General features: G+C 36.0%; 1 protein-coding gene across 1 annotated transcript; it reads left to right on the top strand.

Moving 5' to 3' along the window:
* The first annotated feature begins 9 nt into the window (after positions 1 to 9).
* Positions 10 to 23,577, top strand: LOC123554874 (arylsulfatase B-like). The gene is made up of 9 exons (XM_053525299.1): positions 10 to 156; positions 7,312 to 7,557; positions 9,677 to 9,863; positions 14,185 to 14,363; positions 16,575 to 16,686; positions 18,471 to 18,566; positions 19,001 to 19,253; positions 20,287 to 20,438; positions 21,340 to 23,577. The coding sequence occupies exons 2-9, from the start codon at positions 7,321 to 7,323 to the stop codon at positions 21,618 to 21,620; spliced, it is 1,497 nt and encodes a 498-aa protein (XP_053381274.1). The 5' UTR covers positions 10 to 156; positions 7,312 to 7,320; the 3' UTR covers positions 21,621 to 23,577.
* The last annotated feature ends 18 nt before the right edge of the window (positions 23,578 to 23,595 follow it).

The raw sequence follows: 23,595 nt of genomic DNA, 5'->3' as shown, positions 1-23,595 counted from the left end.
TGGCGTCCCCTGCTGCGTATCGATTTCACGAAATATGCATGTACAAAACCACAGTTATTTCCCTTGTAATTGATTCGCCATTTGCGGCGACGTATACAAAATAGTCAGGAAGTAAAGACGGATTAGACAAGTACATAAGTAAAATAGATTTTTTAGGTAAGTGATTATTAAATAGTAATAAAATTAAGTACAAGGAATTCAATCATCACACTTTCAAAAGCTGTCAACGTAAACATTTTGTTGAATATTGGAAGTTTATCTGTTAGTCTATGGTTAGTGTTTGTTGCTATGAGCTTAGTCCAAATGATTGTACTCAAGAGTTGAATATCGTTAATATTTTTTTGACATGTCGATATCCGCCTCCGAAAATGTGGAAAATGTGGCCCCCGTTTAATATTCAGATAAATCGCAGGAGCAGTGTAAAATTAAATGTTAGAATTTTTCTACAAGGTCAGTTTTAGGACAAATTTTAAGATATCCATAATTATGTACAACTGATCCAGAATCTATATTTATAGCGGGGCAAACTTATGAACTGGTAGTCTTATCAACCTTTTACAATGCACGTACTCGTGTTTCGTTAAACCACTTCACATTTGACTGCATGGCATCAAATTTTGATACGCCGCTCCAAATCACACTACACGGTTGCAGTGTGCATTAGACGGCGCCAAGCTTTAATGAATCGTTTCATTTTACACTGCACAAACTCATGTTGCGTTAAACGTCTTCACATTGAACTGCATGGCATCAAGTTTTTATACACCGCTTTTAATTACACAAAGTGGTTTCAGTATGCATTAGACAGCGTCAAGTTGTAATAAATCATTTCATTTTACACTGCACGTACTCATGTTGTGTTAAATGGCTTCACGTTAAGCTGCATGGTATCATGTTTTGTTGGATGATTTCATAGTACAGTGCATTGCAACAAGTTTTAAATGCATCGTTCCATGTTTAGATGGATGGAATGAAGTTTTGCATTAAATGGTTTCAAAATACAATGCGTTAAATGCAAATATATTGGACGGGATGGAATTTTAGACTAGACGGCGTTGAAATGCACTGCACTGACTGACTTGTTTATGAATGGATTATATATTTACTAATTTTGGCGGTTACAGCCGCCCGTACTCGACACCTTATTCCTGATGGAATCCGTCGCAACGAGGGTATGAGAGAAGAGAAGCCAGTTTCCCTATTAATGCTGAATGCCAAGCAAGGGAGCTACTGGTACCATTTTTCACTTTGTTATGATGCAGTCGTGGATGAAACCCACGACCTCCCACACTAGAAGCAGACGCTGCACCACAAAGCCATCGAGACGGTTAATCTAAATTGTCCAATCACATACAGATATCATTCAAATATCATGTTACAACATTGTCACAACTTTTTGAGAGAAAAAATTCTAGTGACATATATAATCATTATAATTACCACATGGGTGCAACTGTTCAAGCATTTGCTTTTGTGATTGACTTTGTTCTGGTGCATTAGTCCTGGCCAAAGAGTTAACTCCTTCTAATTGTGCAGTTATGGTATGTAGCTGCATCATCCTAATGATTCATTAGGATGATGCAGCTAGTAGTGACTAAGCAAAGAACATAATGAAAATGAAAACCCATTGAATATTAATTTGTATCTGAATCCTACAATAAGGATCATGCAGACAAAACATGAGGCATATACTAAATATTTATGATAGAAGTTTAAGAACACAACTGGTCTATCATTTATAATACAAACAGACTCATGATATATATATATATAGGGGGTAGGGGACTATTTTTATAGAAAGATCAAATGCAGTAGCTTCAATGATAGAATTTAATCTCCTTTGATTAAACTTTTTAGTCCCCTACTGGTGGAACACCAGAGGGGACTATAAGAATGCCATCCATCTGTCCATCCACAAATCTGGATCTTGCAATTACTCTATAACTTTTATATAGTACATTATCTATGCTTGTTAGTTTTAGGTCAAGGTCACTGTTAAGGTCAAGTGAAAAAAATTTTCTGCTCCATTCTTTTTAATTACATTGAAGAATTTTTTTATTACTCCACAGAAATGTTTCTCATGATTAGACTATGTGTCACACACATGACTTATGGTTGTCAGTCAAAAAAAAGGTCACTGTTGAAGGTAAAGTAAAAATTTGTTTCAGCTCCATAACTTTCATGTGTATTGATGGATTATTTTAATACTGAACATAAATATTCCCCGTGATGAGACAGAGTGTCATGTACATGATCTGTGCTAGTTTTTATACCAGTAGAGGACTTCAGAATCTGTATTAGGGGATTTGTTAAATTTGACATTTATGAATTTTATTATCTCCCTTAATGGTAATGTTTGTTGAAAGAACATTAAAGGTAAGGATAAAGCTTTATTTAACATTGCATATAATCAACATACAACACGAGCTACAAATTTTTATCCAACAGTTTAATTTCAAGTATTTTTTGAATATCATATTTTAACTGCCCATCACTGGCAACCGCAACTGACTCAAAGTGGTAATGAGCGTCAGATTTTAATAAATGTCGTATTTGATAATATGGAAGTCATGCAAACTAACATGATTATATTCATATGGGCTGATGACAAATAAGTGCTAAGGTTACAGAAATTATATTACACTTACGAAAATAGAAGATAATAATATACATGTAATTCTAATTTCTATAAAAAGCACAGTAGGGTTTTGAGTAATTACAGTTTCTATGTCAAGTGGTCACAAACTGGTGACTGTGTCTATCAAGTACTTAGATTGCCTTTGAAAACTCTCTGATACAAATTATACAGTCACTGTTTAAATCTTTTATGTTAAAACTCTTAAAACATTCAATTGATGTTTCTTTTTCAAAGCTTTAGGCCAATTCTGTATGACCTCAGACATACTTGATCATTGTAACAGGCCAAAAAAAAGTCTTTGAAAAGTGACAAGTAGAGCTAACATTTGTGTATACATAACTGACCAAGATAAAGAATATTAGATTTTTTTAGATTGACTGTTCGAAGGATATGTAGAGCTATCCTACTCACCACAGCATTGGCATTGGCATCACACCTTTTGAGATAAGGCTTTGAAACTTTCAACACTGTCTTGTGAACTATCACCATGTCCAGTTTTAGGCAAGTCCATCAAGGATTTTGTCTGAATTATTGCCCCTTTTAACTTACAAATCTTGGTTAAGTTTTTCGTACCAGTTCATATTTTGTGTAAACTGTTTGACATATAGCTTTTAAACTTTTATCACTTGATTATTACATATAATAGTCTCTATCTGTAGGCATAAGTCTGTCAACTATTTTGGCTGAATTATGGCCCTTTTTCGAACTTGGAAATTGGTTCAGTTTTCGTACAAGTCCAAGTTTTGTCAAAGCTATTTGACATGTGGCTTTGAAACTTTGACCACTTGTTTAATGTCATAAACTTCACCTGCAGGCAAGAGTACATAACTCTGTCAAAACTGTTTTGGCTGAATTATGGTCCTTTTTGGAAGTGGAAATAGATTCAGTTTTTGTACAAGTCCATGTTTTGTCAAAACTATTTGATGTGTGGCTTTGAAACTTTGAACACTTGTTTATTATAATGGAAAGAGTACATAAATTTATCTGTCAAGTATTTTGGCTGAATTATGGACTTTTTTGGACGTTTGAACATTTGTTTATTATAATGGTAAAAGTACTTAACTCTGTTAAGTATATTGGCTGAACTATGGCCTTTTTTGGACTTGGAAATTGGTTCAGTTTTTCATATTATGTCCATGTTTTGTCAAAACTATTTGACTTATGGCTTTATTTACTTGTTTATCATCTTGTTCTCCATCTGTAGTCAAAGATATTTGGCTGAACTTTGGCTCTTTTTAGCTTACAAGTCTGATTTTTGAAAAAAATCTACAAGGTATTATCGTCACTTGATCGTCGGCGTCAGTGTTTTTATTTTCGTTCATTATCAAATTTATGCAAAGGTTCTGTCAAGCACCTTTTAAGATCTGCTGAAGCTAAAAATATAAAAAAAAGATCTTTAAGGTTTAGGAGTATATCTTCAAAACACAGAAATATTTGATGAATGAACAACATGTATCTTTACCAACAATCTATCTGACTATTACATGTTCTGCTGTACTGTCCCGCACGATGGATACTTAAAATATTCTCAAAAATTTGTCCCCCTTTAAAAATGAATACCATTTGTAAAGAAATCAAAATAAACAATTGCTGAAAATTACATTCAACCTAGTTATGTGAAATTCAAACACTGGGGCATTATTGCAAATGCATCAAAATGAAGATTTATTAAAAGCGCTGACCTGTCTGAAAGTGTGGCCTCTTTATACAGCCCTTTTCTGGAATTCAATGTATATGTTAGTAAAGTGACAGTTGTGTAGAGTAAGATACATGTTTTATAATTATGCTGTTCAATTTTCATTTGAAACAACCTTTTCTTTTGATGAATTGGTGTTGGTTGAATTTTTTTTCTCAAAATTTAAGGCTATATAAGTCTTAAAACAACTTCTCATGAAGAGGTAAATGGATCTTTGCAAAACTTGGTCTGTGGCATCTTTCAGTTCATTAAAACTACTTCAGTAATTTTCTTGAAAGATCCTTGTTCTCTATTTAAGGTTGTAAGTTTAGTTTTATTAATTTTGTTTTAATTAAAACCATTATTAAATATTTTGAAAAAAAAAACAGGCCACAGGATTTTTGCCCTGGGCTAAGAGCAAATAATTGAAACAACATGTAGAAATGTAATTGTCGAATAAAATATTTTGCATATAGTCGTTGGCATAGTTTAGCAGTTACTGCACTGAAGGTCCTAGGCCCCAGTCTGTAATGGAAGTTTTCTTAACTATAATGTTCATTTGGCTATTGGTTTGTCTGTCATTCAGAGCAATATCTCAGGAATATCACATTGATTCGATAGTGTGAACTGAGAACATCTCTTTTCCATGTGACTTCATGGTTTGGTAAAAACAGCCGTTTATGGATTTCCATCAAACCTCATGGTCATGCATTTCCATAAAGCATCATGTTTTGTCAAGGAGAGCTACTTGTGCATTTTCATAAAACTTCATGGTTTGGCTAGGACATCCAGGATTTAACAGGTGGTTGTGTATTTCCATAAAACTTCATAGTTTGACCAAAACAGCTGGTCATGCATTTTCATATTAAAAAAATCATTGTTTGAAAGCTAGTTATGCATTTCCTTCATCCAGTGGTTATGCATTTCCATAAACTTCATGGTTTGTCAAGGAAAGCTTATTATGTACTTCCATAAAACTTTGTGGTTTGGCCAAAGGAGCTGGTTGTGCATTTCCATAAAACTTTATGGTTTGTCCAAGACAGTTAGTCATGCATTTCCATAAAACCTCATGGTTTCTCCAGGAGGGGTAGTGGTTGATTTCTATAAAACTTCATCGGCAAACAGCACCATAGACCAAGCACTCGAATGGCAGTAACTAGTTAAACATATATATGACTATGAGTATAAAGTTAATCTGAGATCACTTTTACCTGTATTACCTCTTCCATAACCAAATTACTGAGTTTTTACTATACTCTCTATAGATATGCATTTTTGTGAGCCATACCCATTAAAATATGTGTTTTATATTAACAGTTAATCTTTAATTTTGTTGGGATATGACTAACATTCACATGATGGATATTGAATGACTGTAATTATAGTGTGTGTAACATGTGTGTCCTCATTATATCAATATATTGTATAACAATATAAAATGTGTTACATGTATTCTGATCCTGTCCTCAAAAAAAAAATCTTGTTTTCTATCGCATAACCAGTTTCAACTTAAATGCCACTAGCAGCATACTTGTTGAAAAAAATATAACTTTGCCATTCTTAATTGTTTATTAGTAAAATGTCTATTGGCAGATCATATTTCTGTTGAGTGTATTTGTTTAATGTATGCTGTAAAACACTCAAATGTACATAATTCTTATGTACATGATAAGAGGATGCTATTCTATAGTTTGCTTCAAACTACTGTAACAATCCTGTAATGTTGTATGATTCTTACTCAAATACTTTATGAAAAACATATGACACAAACTTGTATGCCCATTGTTGATATTTTACTTAATCATGGGCCATAGATCTGGTCTGACGGACAGAAAAAATCCAAACAATACACCAGGTGTTTAACTTCACATGTTGAATAATATTCCCATTATATTTCATGAGCCTAGGTCAAATATGTTTTAAGATACTTGCAACACAAACTTGTATGCATATTTTTGACAAGTCAAGGGCCATAACTCTAGTCTGGCTGAGTGAAATCTGTAACAAGACCCCAGATACACAAATTCTTATGCTGAATAATACTTCTGTAATGTGTCAATCTTAGGTCAAGTCTGTTAGGCCCGTTTTATGCATAATTTTGACAAAGTCAAGGGCCATAACTTTGGTCTGGTTATGTGAGTTCACAATTAAATCACCAGGTGCACACTTCTGCATGCCAGATAACAATCCTGTGAGTTTGGATGACTCTGGATGAAATACGTTTTGAGATATGTACAACACAAATTAAAAAAAATGGTTGGACAGACAAGGTCAACAAACAAATGGGGGAGAGGTTGGGGCATAGCAATATGAAAAATATTTAGCTTCCTCCATGAAAAATGTACCGGCCTATCAAAAAGTAAAAATTGAGAAAAAATTAAAATTTTGCTTCATTGCTCCATATTTTTTGGAAGATTTCCTTAGGAACTACTTATCAGTTTGGAGTGACCTTATATCACCTGAGCACAAAATGCCCAAGGTGAGCTATATGATTGCCCTGTGTTCATCATAATCAGTAGATCATCGGCATCAACATTTTGTTTCTAACAACACCTAATGCACCTGGTAAGTTACGACCAAACTTTGCAGGAATGTTCAGTGGCTGGTCCCCTTTGAATAAATGTTTTTAAGGCAGGAATATCAAACTTACCTGAGACTTTACTATAGCTGTATAATTATAATTGAGCCGCACCATGAAAAAAACAACATAGTGCAGTTACGACCAGCATGGATCCAGACCAGCCTGCGGATCCGCGTAGTCTGGTCAGGATCCATACTGTTCGCTAACGGTTTCTCTAATTGCAATAGGGTTTGAAAGTGAACGGTATGGATCCTGACCAGACGTTTCTCTAATTGCAGTAGGGTGTGAAAGCAAACAGTATGGATACTGACCAGACTGCGCAGATGCGCAAGCTGGTCTGGATCCATGCTGGTCGCAAATACACTCTGGTGGTTTTCTCATGGTGCGGCTCAACTATGGTACCTTTTCTATTTTCAGGTGCTGAACATGCTCAGGTTGGGTATTTTGCTAGCAGTGTGTTTGCATGTATGCTTGAGTAAACAGCCAAATATTCTGTTGATAATTGCTGATGACTACGGTTTCAATGACATTGGTTACCACGGTAAAGAAATAAAAACACCAAATTTGGATAAGCTTGCTTTGTCTGGGGTGCGCCTTGAAAACTATTATGTACAGCCAATCTGCACACCAACCAGGAGCCAGCTTCTATCTGGCAGATATCAAGTAAACTATTTTTATTTCATTCATAGGTTCATTTTAGTCACAAGTTATATATAATATATGTAGGCTGCAGATACCTTTCTCTTCCCATCAGTAGCTTATGAATACATTTCATCTGATAAAAAATAAGCTTTTTTTAAGGAAATTTGAACCAAGGGTTCAGGGTGAGCTATAGGTATAGGTGGATGGTCTGGCATCTTGCTTGCATTGTCAACAGTTTACATAAATATCTTCTTTAAACCTACTGGTCAGAATTACACCAAACTTGGTTGATTGTAGGACATTTGCCCCCCAGGACATTTGACCCCCAATGAAAAAATGTACTACAGGACATTTGCCCCCCAGTTGAAATGGCAGATAGGACATTTGCCCCCCACTTCTTATTTTTAGAATGGACATTTGCCCCCCAATATTTTTGTCCTATGTGCCAGTAGATATACTGTGTTTTATGTTGTTTTATTATCAAAATTACTCTAAAAGGCAATATTCAGTCAAAAAAAACTATTCTATTGATAAAAATTTGATGAATATGTTAATTACATTCCGGTGTTAAGGTAAATAATAGCCTATTATTGAGTTATAAAAGTGCTCATAACAATGTTGTAATATTTTAATTTGTGCAATGTTTTTAACATTCAAACTTGTTAATTTGGCAATTATCTACTAGAAAGATGTAAGAAACAAAGACATTGTTATCTACAATATGATAATTATCTTCTACCAAGTTCCTAAAAAATCACTAGGGGGCAAAAATATTGGGGGGCAAATGTCCGTTTCAGAAATAAGCACTGGGGGGCAAATGTCCTATCTACCATTTCAACTGGGGGGCAATTGTCCAGCAGTCCACTTTTTTATTGGGGGGCAAATGTCCTGGGGGGGCAAATGTCCGGATCCCAACTTGGTTGGTAGCATCCTGGCAAGGTCTCCTTTCAAGTTTGTTCAAATGGTTGCTTTTAGAGCTAGAGCGGCTAGGGCTAAAATTAGAAAAAAAAACATGAAACAGCTTCTTCCCATGAACTGCTAGATGCATCTTCATCAAGCTTGGTCTGTGGCTTCATAGAAGGTCCTTTCTCAAATTTGTTCAAATGGGAGCACCTGGCCCCTTTAAGGGGCAGTCAGAGCTAAAAATAAAATAAAATAGCATTTAAAGAACTTTTTCTCATCAACTGCCTGATGAATCTTCATCAGATTTGATTTGTAGCAACATTTTAAGGTCATCTCTCAAATTTGTTCAAAAGGGGGCACTTTGCCTCTTGTAGGGGCTACTAAAAATTTAGAAATACCGTTAAACAATTTCCTATCATGAACTGTTAAATTGATCTTCATCAAACTTAGTCTGTAGCATAATTATAAGGTTTTCTGTCAATTTTGTTCAAATGGGGGGTACTTGGCCTTTACAGGCAATGCTGGAGTTAAAGACAGAAAAAAAAACAACACCCTTTAAACAACTTCTCATGAACCATTAGATGGATCTTCAGCAATCTTTGTCTATAGCATCATTGTAAGGTTCTCTCTTAAATTTGTTCAAGAGGGGTTACTTAGATCCTTGAAAGGGCAGCTAAAGTTTAAATAAGAAAACATTTAAACAATTTCTTCTCATCTAAAGCACTGTAGTATACTTCCCCTTGACTCTCAGAAATAGTCCATGAATTAATGAATTATGTCCCTTTTATTCTTAATGTTTTGATGCACTTTCTCTCCGTCTCTGTTATTTCTAAATACATTTGACTTGTCCAACATCGTCATCCACATTGGAGACACTAGACACTCCACTGACAGCTCCAGCTTCCTTTCATTATCCAGCATCAAAATATTTCACTGAGAGTTTTATTTATATGTTCCCTCCTCCTATCCAAAATCTTTGTCAACAAATCTTGAGAAACAAAATAGAAAGGAAATAAAAAAACTGTGGCCTCATCTGAAAACAGTTTTTCTTGTAAAGAAAATTAAAAAGAAGAGAACTTCTAAGTACATTTTAAATATTCTATAGATTGCCCTCTACCAAATGCCATAGGTTTTGAAGAGGAATAATACTGTGTAAAAATGTTTACTCTATATTTGGTAGATTACTGAAGAAGAATTGATTTAGACTTGATGCTGATCATGTCTGTTTTTTCTTTAGATACATACAGGACTACAGCATGGGATAATTTGGCCATCACAGCCCAATGGTGTACCTCTAGACAGCCCACTGCTTAGTGAGAAATTGAAGGAGGCTGGATATTCCACTCACGCTGTTGGGAAATGGCATGTGGGTTTCTACGAGAAACCATTCATTCCAACAAGCAGAGGATTTGACACTTACTTTGGTAAGACCGTACACACAGTTCTTTCCTGTAACACTAAATTTGGTAATATCATGTACTCACTTCTTTCCTGTAACACTAAATTTGGTAATATCATGTACTCACTTCTTTCCCGTAACACTAAATTTGGTAATATCATGTACTCACTTCTTTCCTGTAACACTAAATTTCGTGAAATCATATACTGTCTTCTTTCCCATAACACTAAATTTGGTAAAATCATATACTCACTTCTTTCCTGTAACACTAAATTTGGTAAAATCATATACTCACTTCTTTCCTGTAACACTAAATTTGGTAATATCATGTACTCACTTCTTTCCTGTAACACTAAATTTGGTAAAATCATATACTGTCTTCTTTCTCGTAACACTAAATTTGGTAAAATCATATACTCACTTCTTTCCTGTAACACTAAATTTGGTAATATCATGTACTCACTTCTTTCCTGTAACACTAAATTTGGTAATATCATGTACTCACTTCTTTTCTGTAACACTAAATTTCGTGAAATCATATACTGTCTTCTTTCCCATAACACTAAATTTGGTAAAATCATATACTCACTTCTTTCCTGTAACACTAAATTTGGTAAAATCATATACTCACTTCTTTCCTGTAACACTAAATTTGGTAATATCATGTACTCACTTCTTTCCTGTAACACTAAATTTGGTAATATCATGTACTCACTTCTTTCCTGTAACACTAAATTTGGTAATATCATGTACTCACACTTCTTCCTGTAACACTAAATTTGGTAATATCATGTACTCACTTCTTTCCTGTAACACTAAATTTGGTAATATCATGTACTCACTTCTTTCCTGTAACACTAAATTTGGTAATATCATGTACTCACTTCTTTCCTGTAACACTAAATTTGGTAATATCATGTACTCACTTCTTTCCTGTAACACTAAATTTGGTAATATCATGTACTCACTTCTTTCCTGTAACACTAAATTTGGTAATATCATGTACTCACTTCTTTCCTGTAACACTAAATTTGGTAATATCATGTACTCACTTCTTTCCTGTAACACTAAATTTGGTAATATCATGTACTCACTTCTTTCCTGTAACACTAAATTTGGTAATATCATGTACTCACTTCTTTCCTGTAACACTAAATTTGGTAATATCATGTACTCACTTCTTTCCGTAACACTAAATTTGGTAATATCATGTACTCACTTCTTTCCTGTAACACTAAATTTCGTGAAATCATATACTGTCTTCTTTCCATAACACTAAATTTGGTAAATCATTACTCACTTCTTTCCTGTAACACTAAATTTGGTAATATCATGTACTCACTTCTTTCCTGTAACACTAAATTTGGTAAAATCATATACTCACTTCTTTCCTTAACACTAAATTTGGTAATAATGTACTCACTTCTTTCTGTAACACTAAATTTGGTAATATCATTACTCACTTCTTCCCGTAACACTAAATTTGGTAATATCATTACTCACTTCTTTCCTGTAACACTAAATTTGGTAAAATCATACTCTTTTTCCTAACACTAATTGTAATCATTATCACTTCTTCCTGTAACACTAAATTTGTAAATCATGTACTCACTTTTCTGTAACACTAAATTTGGTAAAATGCAATACTCACTTCTTTCCTGTAACACTAATTGGAATATATACTCTTTCTAATATTTGGTAAAAGAATTACACACTTCTTACCTCTTAAACATTAATTTGGTAAACATACTACAATTCTTTTTTACCACAAACTTTTATTGGTAAAATATCCCAAAAAACTTCTTTCCTCAAACATTAATTGTAATCAACTATTGTTGACCAGAACTTTATTTGGTGAAAACTGTGCAAACATTCTTCTGTAAAACTTAATTTTTGTAAAAGGTACATGACAATTCTTCACTCTAACATTTATTTGGTAAAGCTACAAACTGTTCTTCACGTAAAACTTATTGGTAAAACTATCATAACAATTCTTTTTTTAACTCATTTTCATTGGTGTAAGATTCCTGGGTAGCTGACAGGCAGCGAAGACTACTATACACATTATTGGTGCTTTTTCTCTCTCTAGGGTATCTGACAGGTAGTGAAGACTACTATACACATTATAGGTGCTGTTTCTCTGTCTAGGGTATCTGACAGGTAGTGAAGACTACTATACACATTGTAGGTGCTATTTCTCTCTCTCGGGTATCTGACAGGCAGCGAAGACTACTATACACATTATAGGTGCTTTTTCTCTCTCTAGGGTATCTGACAGGTAGTGAAGACTACTATCCACATTATAGGTGCTGTTTCTCTGTGTAGGGTATCTGACAGGTAGTGAAGACTACTATACACATTATAGGTGCTATTTCTCTCTTTTGGGTATCTGACAAGTAGTGAAGACTACTATACACATTGTAGGTGCTGTTTCTCTGTCTAGGGTATCTGACAGGTAGTGAAGACTACTATACACATTGTAGGTGCTATTTCTCTCTCTAGGGTATCTGACAGGTAGTGAAGACTACTATACACATTGTAGGTGCTGTTTCTCTGTCTAGGGTATCTGACAGGTAGTGAAGACTACTGTACACATTGTAAGTGCTATTTTTCTCTCTAGGGTATCTGACAGGCAGCGAAGACTACTATACACATTATAGGTGCTATTTCTCTGTCTAGGGTATCTGACAGGCAGCGAAGACTACTATACACATTATAGGTGCTATTTCTCTCTTTTGGGTATCTGACAGGCAGCAAAGACTACTATACACATTGTAGGTGCTATTTCTCTCTCTCGGGTATCTGACAGGCAGCGAAGACTACTATACACATTATAGGTGCTGTTTCTCTCTTTTGGGTATCTGACAGGTAGTGAAGACTACTATACACATTATCGGTACTATTTCTCTCTCGGGTATCTGACAGGCAGCGAAGACTACTATACACATTATTGGTGCTATTTCTCTGTCTAGGGTATCTGACAGGTAAGGAAGACTACTATACACATTATAGGTGCTGTTTCTCTCTCTCGGGTATCTGACAGGTAAGGAAGACTACTATACACATTATAGGTGCTATTTCTCTCTCTCGGGTATCTGACAGGCAGCGAAGACTACTATACACATTATAGGTGCTATTTCTCTGTCTAGGGTATCTGACAGGCAGCGAAGACTACTATACACATTATAGGTGCTGTTTCTCTCTCTCCGGTATCTGACAGGCAGCGAAGACTACTATACACATTATAGGTGCTGTTTCTCTCTCTCGGGTATCTGACAGGTAGCAAAGACTACTATACACATTATAGGTGCTGTTTCTCTCTCTAGGGTATCTGACAGGCAGCAAAGACTACTATACACATTATAGGTGCTGTTTCTCTCTCTCGGGTATCTGACAGGCAGCGAAGACTACTATACACATTATAGGTGCTGTTTCTCTCTCTCGGGTATCTGACAGGCAGCGAAGACTACTATACACATTATAGGTGCTGTTTCTCTCTCTAGGGTATCTGACAGGCAGCGAAGACTACTATACACATTATAGGTGCTTTTTCTCTGTGTAGGGTATCTGACATGCAGCAAAGACTACTATACACATTATAGGTGCTATTTCTCTGTGTAGGGTATCTGACAAGTAGTGAAGACTACTATACACATTATAGGTGCTATTTCTCTGTGTAGGGTATCTGACATGCAGCGAAGACTGCTATACACATTGTAGGTGCTATTTCTCTCTCTCGGGTATCTGACAGGCAGCAAAGACTACTATACACATTATAGGTGCTATTTCTCTGTGTAGGGTATCTGACAAGTAGTGAAGACTACTATACACATTATAGGTGCTATTTCTCTCTCTCGGGTATCTGACAGGCAGCAAAGACTACTATACACACTATAGGTGCTATTTCTCTGTGTAGGGTATCTGACAGGCAGCGAAGACTACCATACACATTATAGGTGCTATTTCTCTGTGTAGGGTATCTGACAGGCAGCAAAGACTACTATACACATTATAGGTGCTATTTCTCTGTGTAGGGTATCTGACAAGTAGTGAAGACTACTATACACATTATAGGTGCTATTTCTCTCCTTAGGGTATCTGACAGGCAGCAAAAACTATTAGTATACACAATGTAGGTGCTATTTCTCTGTCTAAGATATCTGACAAGAAGCGTCTAGGGTATATGACTGGCATTGTCTAGGATATCTTACAGGCAGGGAAGACTTCTATACACGATATAGGTGCTGTTTATTCTGTATAGGGTATCTGACAAGAAGCGTCTAGGGTATCTGACAGGTAGTAAAGACTAATACTATACACATTATTGATGCTGTTTTTCTGTCTAGGGTATCTGACAGGCAGCGAAGACTACTATACACATTACAGATGTTATGGAGGAATGTGTGGTAATGATCTACGTGATAATACAGATCCAGCAGACATGAAGAAATATAAAGGTTTATACTCGACCCATCTCTTTGCTGATAAAGTGATAGATATCATTGAGAAACATGATAATAGCAAGGTAAGTGGCTTTATTCTTATTTTTTCCGAGAGCCGACAGACTTATTTTAGCAACAATTGAGGCCAAAGGAAGTTTATGACTTTTATGCCCCCCTTCAAAGAAGGAGGGGGATATTGTTTTGCAGATGTTGGTCGGTCTGTAGGCCAATCCTTTTACGGATGATAACTCAAAAACACTTGGGCCTAGGATCATGAAAGTTGATAGGGAGGTTGGTCGTCACCAGTGGATGACCTCTATTGATTTTGAGACCAGTATGTCAAAGATCAAGGTCACAGTGACCCGGAACAGTTAAACGGTTTCTGGATGATAACTCAAGAATGCTTAGGCCTAGGATCATGAAAGTTGAAAGGAAGGTTGGTAATGACCAGCAGATGACCCCTATTGATTTTGAGGTCAGTAGGTCAAAGATAAAGGTCACAGTGACCTGGAACAGTGAAACGGTTTCTTGAGAACTCAAGAATGCTTGGGCATAGGATCGTGAAAGTTGATAGGGAGGTTGATCACCACCAGCAGATGACCCCTATTGAGTTTGAGATCAGGTCAAAGGTCAAAATCACAGTGACCAGGAACAGTAAAACAGTTTCCAGACCATATTTCAAGATCGCTTGGTCCTAGGATAAGGCAAATTGATAGAGAGATTGGTCATGACAAGCAGATGTCCCCTTTTGATTTTGAGGTCATTAGGTCAAAGTTCAAGGTCACATTGGCCAGGAACAGTTGAACGGTTTCTGGACAGTAACTCAAGGACGCTTGGGTGAAGGATCATGAAAGTTGATAGATAGGTTAATCATGACCAGCAGATGACCTCTGTTGATTTTGAGGTCAGTAGGACAAAGGTCAAGGGTATAGTGACCTGAAACAGTTAAACCGTTTCCAGACGATTACTCAAGAACGCTTGGGCCTAGCATCACGAAACTTAATAGTGAGATTGGTAATGACCAGTGGATGACCCATTTTGATTTTGAGATCAGTAGGCCAGATGGCAAGGTCACATTGACCCGTAACAGTTAAACCCTCTCAGATAATAACTTGAGAACGCTTGGGCCCAGGATCACAAAACTTAATAGGGAGTTTAACCATGACCGGCAGATGACCCCTGTTGATTTTGAGGTCAGTAGGCCAAAGGTCAAGGTCACATTGAACCACAACAGTAGAACTTCTGTTTACAGTGAGCAAATATTTTTTGTTTCTTGTGCAATTACTGAATGCATCAAGGGGGGCATTTCATGTTCTACGAGCTGTTGTTTGGAAAGAATGTTTCATATCCTTCATGAAAACCCATTTCTTCAGTGTCAGATTAATTCGTTCACATATGATTGTGATAGTGACGATTATACATGCTTCTAAAAATAATAGTGGGGGAGGGGTGGGGGGAGTTTACTGACAATGTAACTGGTCCACGTTTAAAGAAAAATTACCACTTGTTCAATATGCATTTGAAGTATCCATTTACCAAAATGCGCATTTTAAGTGAGAAATGTGCAGTTGAAATGGGTCAATACATTTTCCCCTTAACCGCCTTGGTAGCCTAGTGGTAGAGCGTCCACTTAGAGTTTGGGAGGTTGTGGTTCGATCCCTGTCCGCATCATACCAAAGACATAAAAAATGGTAATATTAGCTTCCTCGCTTGGCACACAGCATTAGGAGGATAGTGCTAGGACTGGTCAGCCCGGTGTCAGTATAATGTGACTGGGTGGGGTATCATGCCACGTGTCTACGGCGTGGTATTTCAGTGAGGCAGCACTATAATGTTGGCCATTGTGCTCACTGCTACAAGTAGACACCGTCGTTTATATTACTGAAAAATTGTTGAAAAAGACGTTAAACTCGAACACACACACACACATTTTCCCCTTCATGACCATGATTCATTATTATAGTATATATTCAGGGGTAGAGTAATACATGTCCAGTGTTTGTTTTTCTTTCTTGTCTGGTGCCAGCACTGGTCAAAAACAAGACAAAATACTGAAATAAAACCTCACTTCTAAAATATGCCCCATTTATTTGCAAAACACATACATCTTGTCAGTAATTCATACTGAAGACCAAATTTACAACATTTTTACTCTACTTCATTTTTTAAAGAAAAGAAATGTTCTTCATTCTAACATCTTTAAAGTATTTGTTAAACCTATGTTTGTATATCCACACTTCTAACCATTCCTTTATAGTTAATAGTGCTTCAGTTTGTTTAAATGTTATTTTCAGCCTCTGTTTGTTTATCTACCATTCCAAGCAGTCCATGCACCTCTGCAAGTTCCAGAAGAATACATGAGACAGTACCAGAACATAAAGGATAAACAGAGAAGAACTTACGCAGGTAATCATGCAGTTTCATCACTTTAGTTATGACCACTCATGATTTTAAGTCTGTCTTGTTCTAACCCTGCAAACAAACTTTAGATGATATACAAAAGTCATCTTAAAGTCATTCTCGCAGTCTGTTGGTTGGAAAATCAGTCGGTTTGTTATCCCCTGCCGATGAAATCGGGAGGGGGGTATTGAAATGGCGTTGTCCGTCCGTCTGTCCGTCCCCAGCCATTTCTCAGTAACTAGCATGTAGAATTTCATGAAACTTGAAATAAACATGAACCAACATACTGCAATGATGCCCGTCCAGTTGTTTTTTTTGATTGGTCAATTTCCCTTAGAGTTATTGCCCTTGATTTAATGAAAAATGCCCAGAAATGTCCGTCCGTAGCCATTTCTCAGTAACTATCAGGTAGAATTTCATAAAACTTGACATAAACATGCACCAGCATACTGCGATGATGCCCGTCAAATTTTTTATCGGATTGGTCAATTTCCCTTAGAGTTATTGCCCTTGATTTAATGAAAAATCTACATCTGCAGCCATTTCTCAGTAACAAGCTGGTAGAATTTCATGAAATTTGAAATAAATATGAACCAACATACTTCAGTGATGCCTATCATTTTTTTTTCAATTGGTCAATTTTCCTTAGAGTTAATGCCCTTTAATTTTTTAAAAATCTCCAGATTGTACTTAACAAACCAACCAATTGGTAGAATTTCATTAAACTTCTTTCATTCTTTTCCATGAACATTTAGTATAAACATGTGAAGTTTTGTACCCACACCTGGTCACCACCTTGCCTTGGTCACAAACCCTCCCCCCCCCCCCCCCCCCCCCCCAAAAAAAAATCAAAATTTTTTTTATTTTTTTCAAACCTACCATCATGAATATTTATTAGCATGCAGAGTTGTACCATTCCCCCACCTCACTCTCCACTCGGTCTTGCCCACTACCCCGATTATGCATCCCCATTCCCCGCCCAGTTTTTTTTTTTTTTTTCATTTTTAATTTTCCATCAATATTTATAATCAGCAGGTGAAATTTTGTACCCTCACTTGGTCCCCCCTGCTGCCCCCTCTCTCCCCCCCTTCCCCCCCCCCCCCCCCCCAAAGAAAAAGCATTCATTTTCTGTTAAAATGATTTGACTAATGAAATTATTTGCTTTTTAGTAACATCCTTAACTTTTTGCCAGAAATATTTTTTTACCATTCCTTACCTTAAGTCCTTTCAGTGGGGGATACCAATTCATTGAATTTGCTTGTTGCTAAAAGTTTGTGGATTGAATTTCTAAAGCTTTAAATGGATTCCAATGAAACTTCAAACAAGAAAATATTATTACAAAGTAGAAGTGTGTGACACATTTATTGAGCGGACAAAGGTGCAGGACACTGGGGCACCTATATGTCTGAAGCAAAAACTTCTCTGGAGGGAAATACTTCCACAGTTGAGCCTGTCTGCTCAGTATGGAAAGAGCAGATCTATGGATCACAGGGTCATGGTTTTGACCTCTGGGTAAGATATAATTATGTTCTCCAGAAGGATTTGATGACAGACATTGTGTCTGAGGTCATTTTTTCTTCAGGGGCCTCCATGGGCAAGTTGTTAAGATCATTGACTTCGAATTATTAGCCCCTGGGTTCGAGCCTCACTTAGGACGTTGAATTCTTCATGTGAGGAAGCCATCCAGCTGGCTTATGGAAAGTCATAGGTACTACCCATCAGTGTGATTTGAAGTTTGCACAGAGGCTTCCCAGTAACAGAGAAGACTTAGTGTGTTTATATACTTGTAGGTATGGTGTCATGTATGGACGAAGCAGTAGGAAACATAACTGAAGCAATGAAACGCAAAGGATTATGGGATAATACAGTTCTTGTTTTTAGCACAGGTAAGAACAGATGATGTTACCTCACCAAATAGATTTGGGATGGTTGAATGCAAAACATTTTCAGCTTGTCTGTATGAAGTATATGGATAGCTATCCTTTTCAGTCTTGTGTCTGAATCCAAACCTTGGTTGAAGATTTGATGCACTTTCACTTCATCTGTGTACTATTACTTGATGACTTTGCTTTAAACTTAAAATAGTTGTTTGTCATCATCTCTGAAGCTATTGGTCAGAATTACACAAAATTGGTCTGTGGCAACCTGGCATGGACTACTCTCAGGTTTGTAAAAGTGGTTCAACTTGACTGAATACAAAGGGGAACTTAGGACCATGTTGGCCTCATGTTGGACTTCATAATTTTATTTAATCAAGCATTTTCAGAAGGCATATGTCATACGACTTTGATATCATTCTTGTTGTCAAATATGTTTCCAGACAATGGAGGACAGGTACATGAGGGTGGCAACAACTGGCCACTCAGGGGATGGAAGGGATCACTATGGGAAGGAGGAATGCATGGTGTTGGATTTGTTCACAGTAAACGACTTAATGAAAAAATGGTTGGGAAAATATCAAGAGAGCTTATGCATGTTACGGACTGGTACCCAACACTTGTCAGTCTTGCTGGAGGGAATCTTAAAAATGGAACCAAACCTCTAGATGGTTTTGATCAATGGGATACGATAAAGTGAGATTTATATTAGATTGAAACTTATTCGATATATTTTAGCTCATCTGAACCAAAGGTTCAAGGAGATATTAGTACAGGGGAATGATCTATCATCTTGTGTGGTGATCTCTCAAGTTTTAAGTGGTTCTGCTTGGCCCTTTTTAGGGGCTGCCAGAGCTAAAATTAGAAAAAAAAAGATTTAAACAACTTCTTCCCATGAACCAGATCATGGATCGCCACCAAACTTGGTCTGTAACATTCTTGTATTGGACCCTCTCAAGTTCATTCAAATAGTTGTGATTGGCCCCTTTTAAGGGCCACCTAAAAATAGAAAAATCTTCAAACACTTCTTATGAATTCATGAACTATCATGGATCTTGGCAAAATTAAGTCTAAGGTATCCTTGTTTGGTATCTTCCAATTTTGTTCAAGTTGATCTGCTTAACCCCTTTTATGACCCCCAGAGCTATAAATAGAAAAAGACTTTGAACGATTTGTTCTCATGAGCCACTTGATGGACCTTCTCGGTGGCCGAGTGGTTAAGGTCGTTGACTTCAAATCGCCCCTCAACATTGTGGGTTCGAGCCTCACTCAGGGCGATGAATTCTTCATGCGAGGAAGTAATCCAGCTGGCTTACAAAGGTTGGTGGTTCTACCCAGGTGCCTGCTCGTGATGAAATAATGCACGGAGGGGCACCTGGGGTCTTCCTCCACCATCAAAGCTGGAAAGTCACCATATGACCTTAAATTGTGTCAGTGTGATGTTAAACCCAACAAAATAAAATAAATTGTTCCATGGCAACCTTACTTATACCTTTCTCCATTTTGTTCAAATGGTTCTGTCAATTAGAGCTAAAAATAGATTAATCTCTAAACAGCTTCTCATGAGCTTTCTGAGTTTTCTTCAAATGTTTCAGTTTGACTGTAGGTAGACATTGTTGGAGCTGAAAAGGTTTTAAACAACTTCTCCTGAATATTGTGGACCATTTGCTGTAATTGTTACATATTTCTCATGGCGCGGCTCATTTATTAATGTACTGTTATAATACAGTTATCGTAGACCAAGTCCGAGAAAAGAGCTACTTCATAATATAGACCCACTGTATCCTGCATCTGGACAACCGTTACCAAACAGTACATTCAACACAACAAGAAGGGCTGCACTCAGAGTAGGAGACTGGAAAATCATTACTGGAGACCCTGGTAAATGTCTAGCTACAGATAGATATGTAGGTATCCATATCGATCCGTACCTGAGCCGTACGGACTGATACGGATTACTACTTTAAGGTACAGCTCAGGTACGGATCGATACGGATTACTACATTTCTATTTATGGCTAGACCTTACTTTGTGGCATTTTACAATTTCTGCATGTTAAGTAGCAGGACACATACATGTTTTGTGAAAAAAAATCTCTAGTTTAAAAATGTTTTATTGGGTTTTCAAAATAAAATATTCAAAGAGTATACCTTTTGAGTGGTCAAAAGTTATGCTGTAAAAAACATGACAACCTGTCAGTAATCAAAGGCTAAGTTCCCACCAGTTGAAGCCTCATAATTACCTCCTGCAGTAATAAAGTGTTAAACAAACATGTAGTCAGTGTTAAAAAGTTTTGACAGTAAATACTGTTTCAGAATTCACAATCTTTATCCTCAGTTACAAATGTTAGAATATCTGTAATTTGATTTTACTGAAGATTTACTTGTAACACCATAGACAGTGAAAGTATGAAGTTATAGGAGAAAAAGTTCCACACATATTAATCAGTTATCAACAGTTTTCTTCCCTTTGGCATGAAATTTTAATACAGGTACCTCAAAGCTAAATAATACTGATTTGATTCAGGAAAAATGGGTAAATAATGGCAGTTTAAACTTATGGTAGCCTTTATAACAATGCTAAAAAGTTACATACTTCTTTGATAAAGGCTATAAATTTTGTAAGGTTACTGAAATGTAATGTCATATAATCATACAAACACATTTATCTTGTCCTATGTTGTAAATTTGCATATTTGCTTCCTGTTGAACATGTGCACTTTCAAATTTTATGACATACTAATTCCTTAAAAGATATATATATTCTGGGGTGTATTTTGTAGGGAACGGAAGTTGGGTACCACCACCTAACATGAATTTGCCTGCATATGGTATTCAGGAGCGCACAACTTACAAAACAGACAAGAAAAATGTGTGGCTGTTCCATATCGGGTCTGATCCAAATGAAAGAGTTGACCTGTCAGACACATATCCAAAGATAGTGAAGGCAATGCTTGATAAACTCTCCCAGTATGAGAGGACTGCAGTGACATGCCGTTACCCACAAGGTGATAGAAGAGCAGATCCATCTAAACTTGACGGTTTTTGGGGACCATGGGAATAAAACAATATGCTTCAGTATGACCACAGACAAAAATATTTCTAATAAACAGTTTCAAAAGACCAAAATTTAATAAACACTTTCAAAACCTCTTTTGTCCGTGTTTGTAAACGCATTCCATTAGCACGATTTTTTTAAACAAACCATTCACAATATATCTTCTTATTATTCAACTTTACAATATTACAAATTGTGATAGTCACGTGGGGAAGTTGGCAGTTACTTGCGGAGAACAGGTTTGTACTGGTACATAATCCAGGATCACTGGTTAGGTTAACTGCCCGCCGTTACATGACTGAAATACTGTTGAAAAATGGCATTAAACCCAAAACAAACAAACAAACAAAACAAATTGTGATAGATCAATTGCACATATCATGTAAAACAGGCAGAGCTAATACAGAGCATAACTGAGCCAATATGAGAAAAGCAGGGCCAATACAAGAAAACAGGGCCAATACGGAATTTAAGCATTTTGATTGGTTCGAAAGAGAGGACCAATATGGAGAAGTCACTTCCGTTAGATATTTAAACCATGCCATTTTGTTTTACATGAAAAATTATACATAACGATAGTACTCACATTTTTGACAAAAATATCATCTAACGTGTTTATGTAATAACCAAGTATGACCGAGATTAGACATACAAACGTCTGTAAGAGCCAAGTGATTTGATTGCTTGAGAACAACAATTTGTTTGTGTATTGAGATTTATGTATTAAAAATGTGATACATGCTTGCAATGAAAAAATTGTGTATTGTGCATTGTTTTCAAAATCTAACAGTTCTTTTGGTGGTACCTTTAACCATAGTAGAGTTGATGATAATTTCATATTTGATAAGCTTCCATGTGATATTTGCTTCTTAATAACCATCTCTTAATACTTGTTTTGTCTTTTAGCAGTTTGTATTTGCCAGACCAGGAGGTGTTATTATACAGTTATCGACTTTTTCATAGATTGATATCAAGATTTATCAACCCAAAAAGAGTTATATTCTCCGAGCCTCCTGATACATCAACCTATGAAAAAGTCAATAATTGTTTTATTACATGAATAAATTTTATAGTCAGTATTGTTATTACAATTGTATCTTTAATACAGAAAAAAGGAATAAATTTAGACCAAATCAGGTTGATATTGGTTTTCCAAGCACCTACATCGATCTATTTTTATTTTTGTACTATTTATAACCCAAGATGAATTGATATTATATGTACTCATTACTTTTCAAACCGTTTTCAGCCAATCAGAGAAACAACAGAATACAGTCATGTAATAATATGTATTATTATACCTCACTTTTGTCTACAATGATAAAATCCAGTTACCCGAGAAAGAGATATTTTTACTGTAAAAAACATTTTCAAACTTTATGACATGTGACCAAGAGAAAGTGACTGTCAGGTCATGTGGCCATACTGATATTTTAAATGTCATAAGGGCAAATAACTGCTTCAATTTTTTAGCCAAATCATGAAATGATTGCCTCCCTTGTACACATATAGTAGTGGCGTCACTATTCAATGTGTACACAGTGATATTGGATGTTGAAAAGATGAAACTGTTAAATTAAATTAATTAAACGCATTTTGTAACTTAAATATGTACTTAATTTTGTTCGGTATAATAAAATAAATATCATATGACAGCGTGTGTGACATTGATATTGTCAACCCTTGAATCAGAATGTCACCACTCAGCTTTTGCCTCAGATGACATTCTGCCCTTGGGTTGACAATATCAATGTCACACACGCTGCCATATGATACTTATATAATCTTAAAATAATTATATTTTAATTATTTAAACTCTTGGTATTAAATAACTTAATATTTATGAATTGTGCAGACTATTCTGCGGTAATTTGATTTAAACTATGTACTAAAGGAAATGATTGTACTTACAGCCCTTATATATTTGTTGTATTTGTTTGTACTTGTTTACAGTAGTCGGTTAGAGCTTATGTTATATTGT

Source organism: Mercenaria mercenaria, chromosome 15, assembly GCF_021730395.1.
Source record: "Mercenaria mercenaria strain notata chromosome 15, MADL_Memer_1, whole genome shotgun sequence".
In the NCBI taxonomy this organism is placed as follows: Eukaryota; Metazoa; Mollusca; class Bivalvia; order Venerida; family Veneridae; genus Mercenaria; species Mercenaria mercenaria.
The sequence above is the reverse complement of the archived record's forward strand: the minus strand, read 5'-3'. Positions and strand labels throughout refer to the sequence as shown.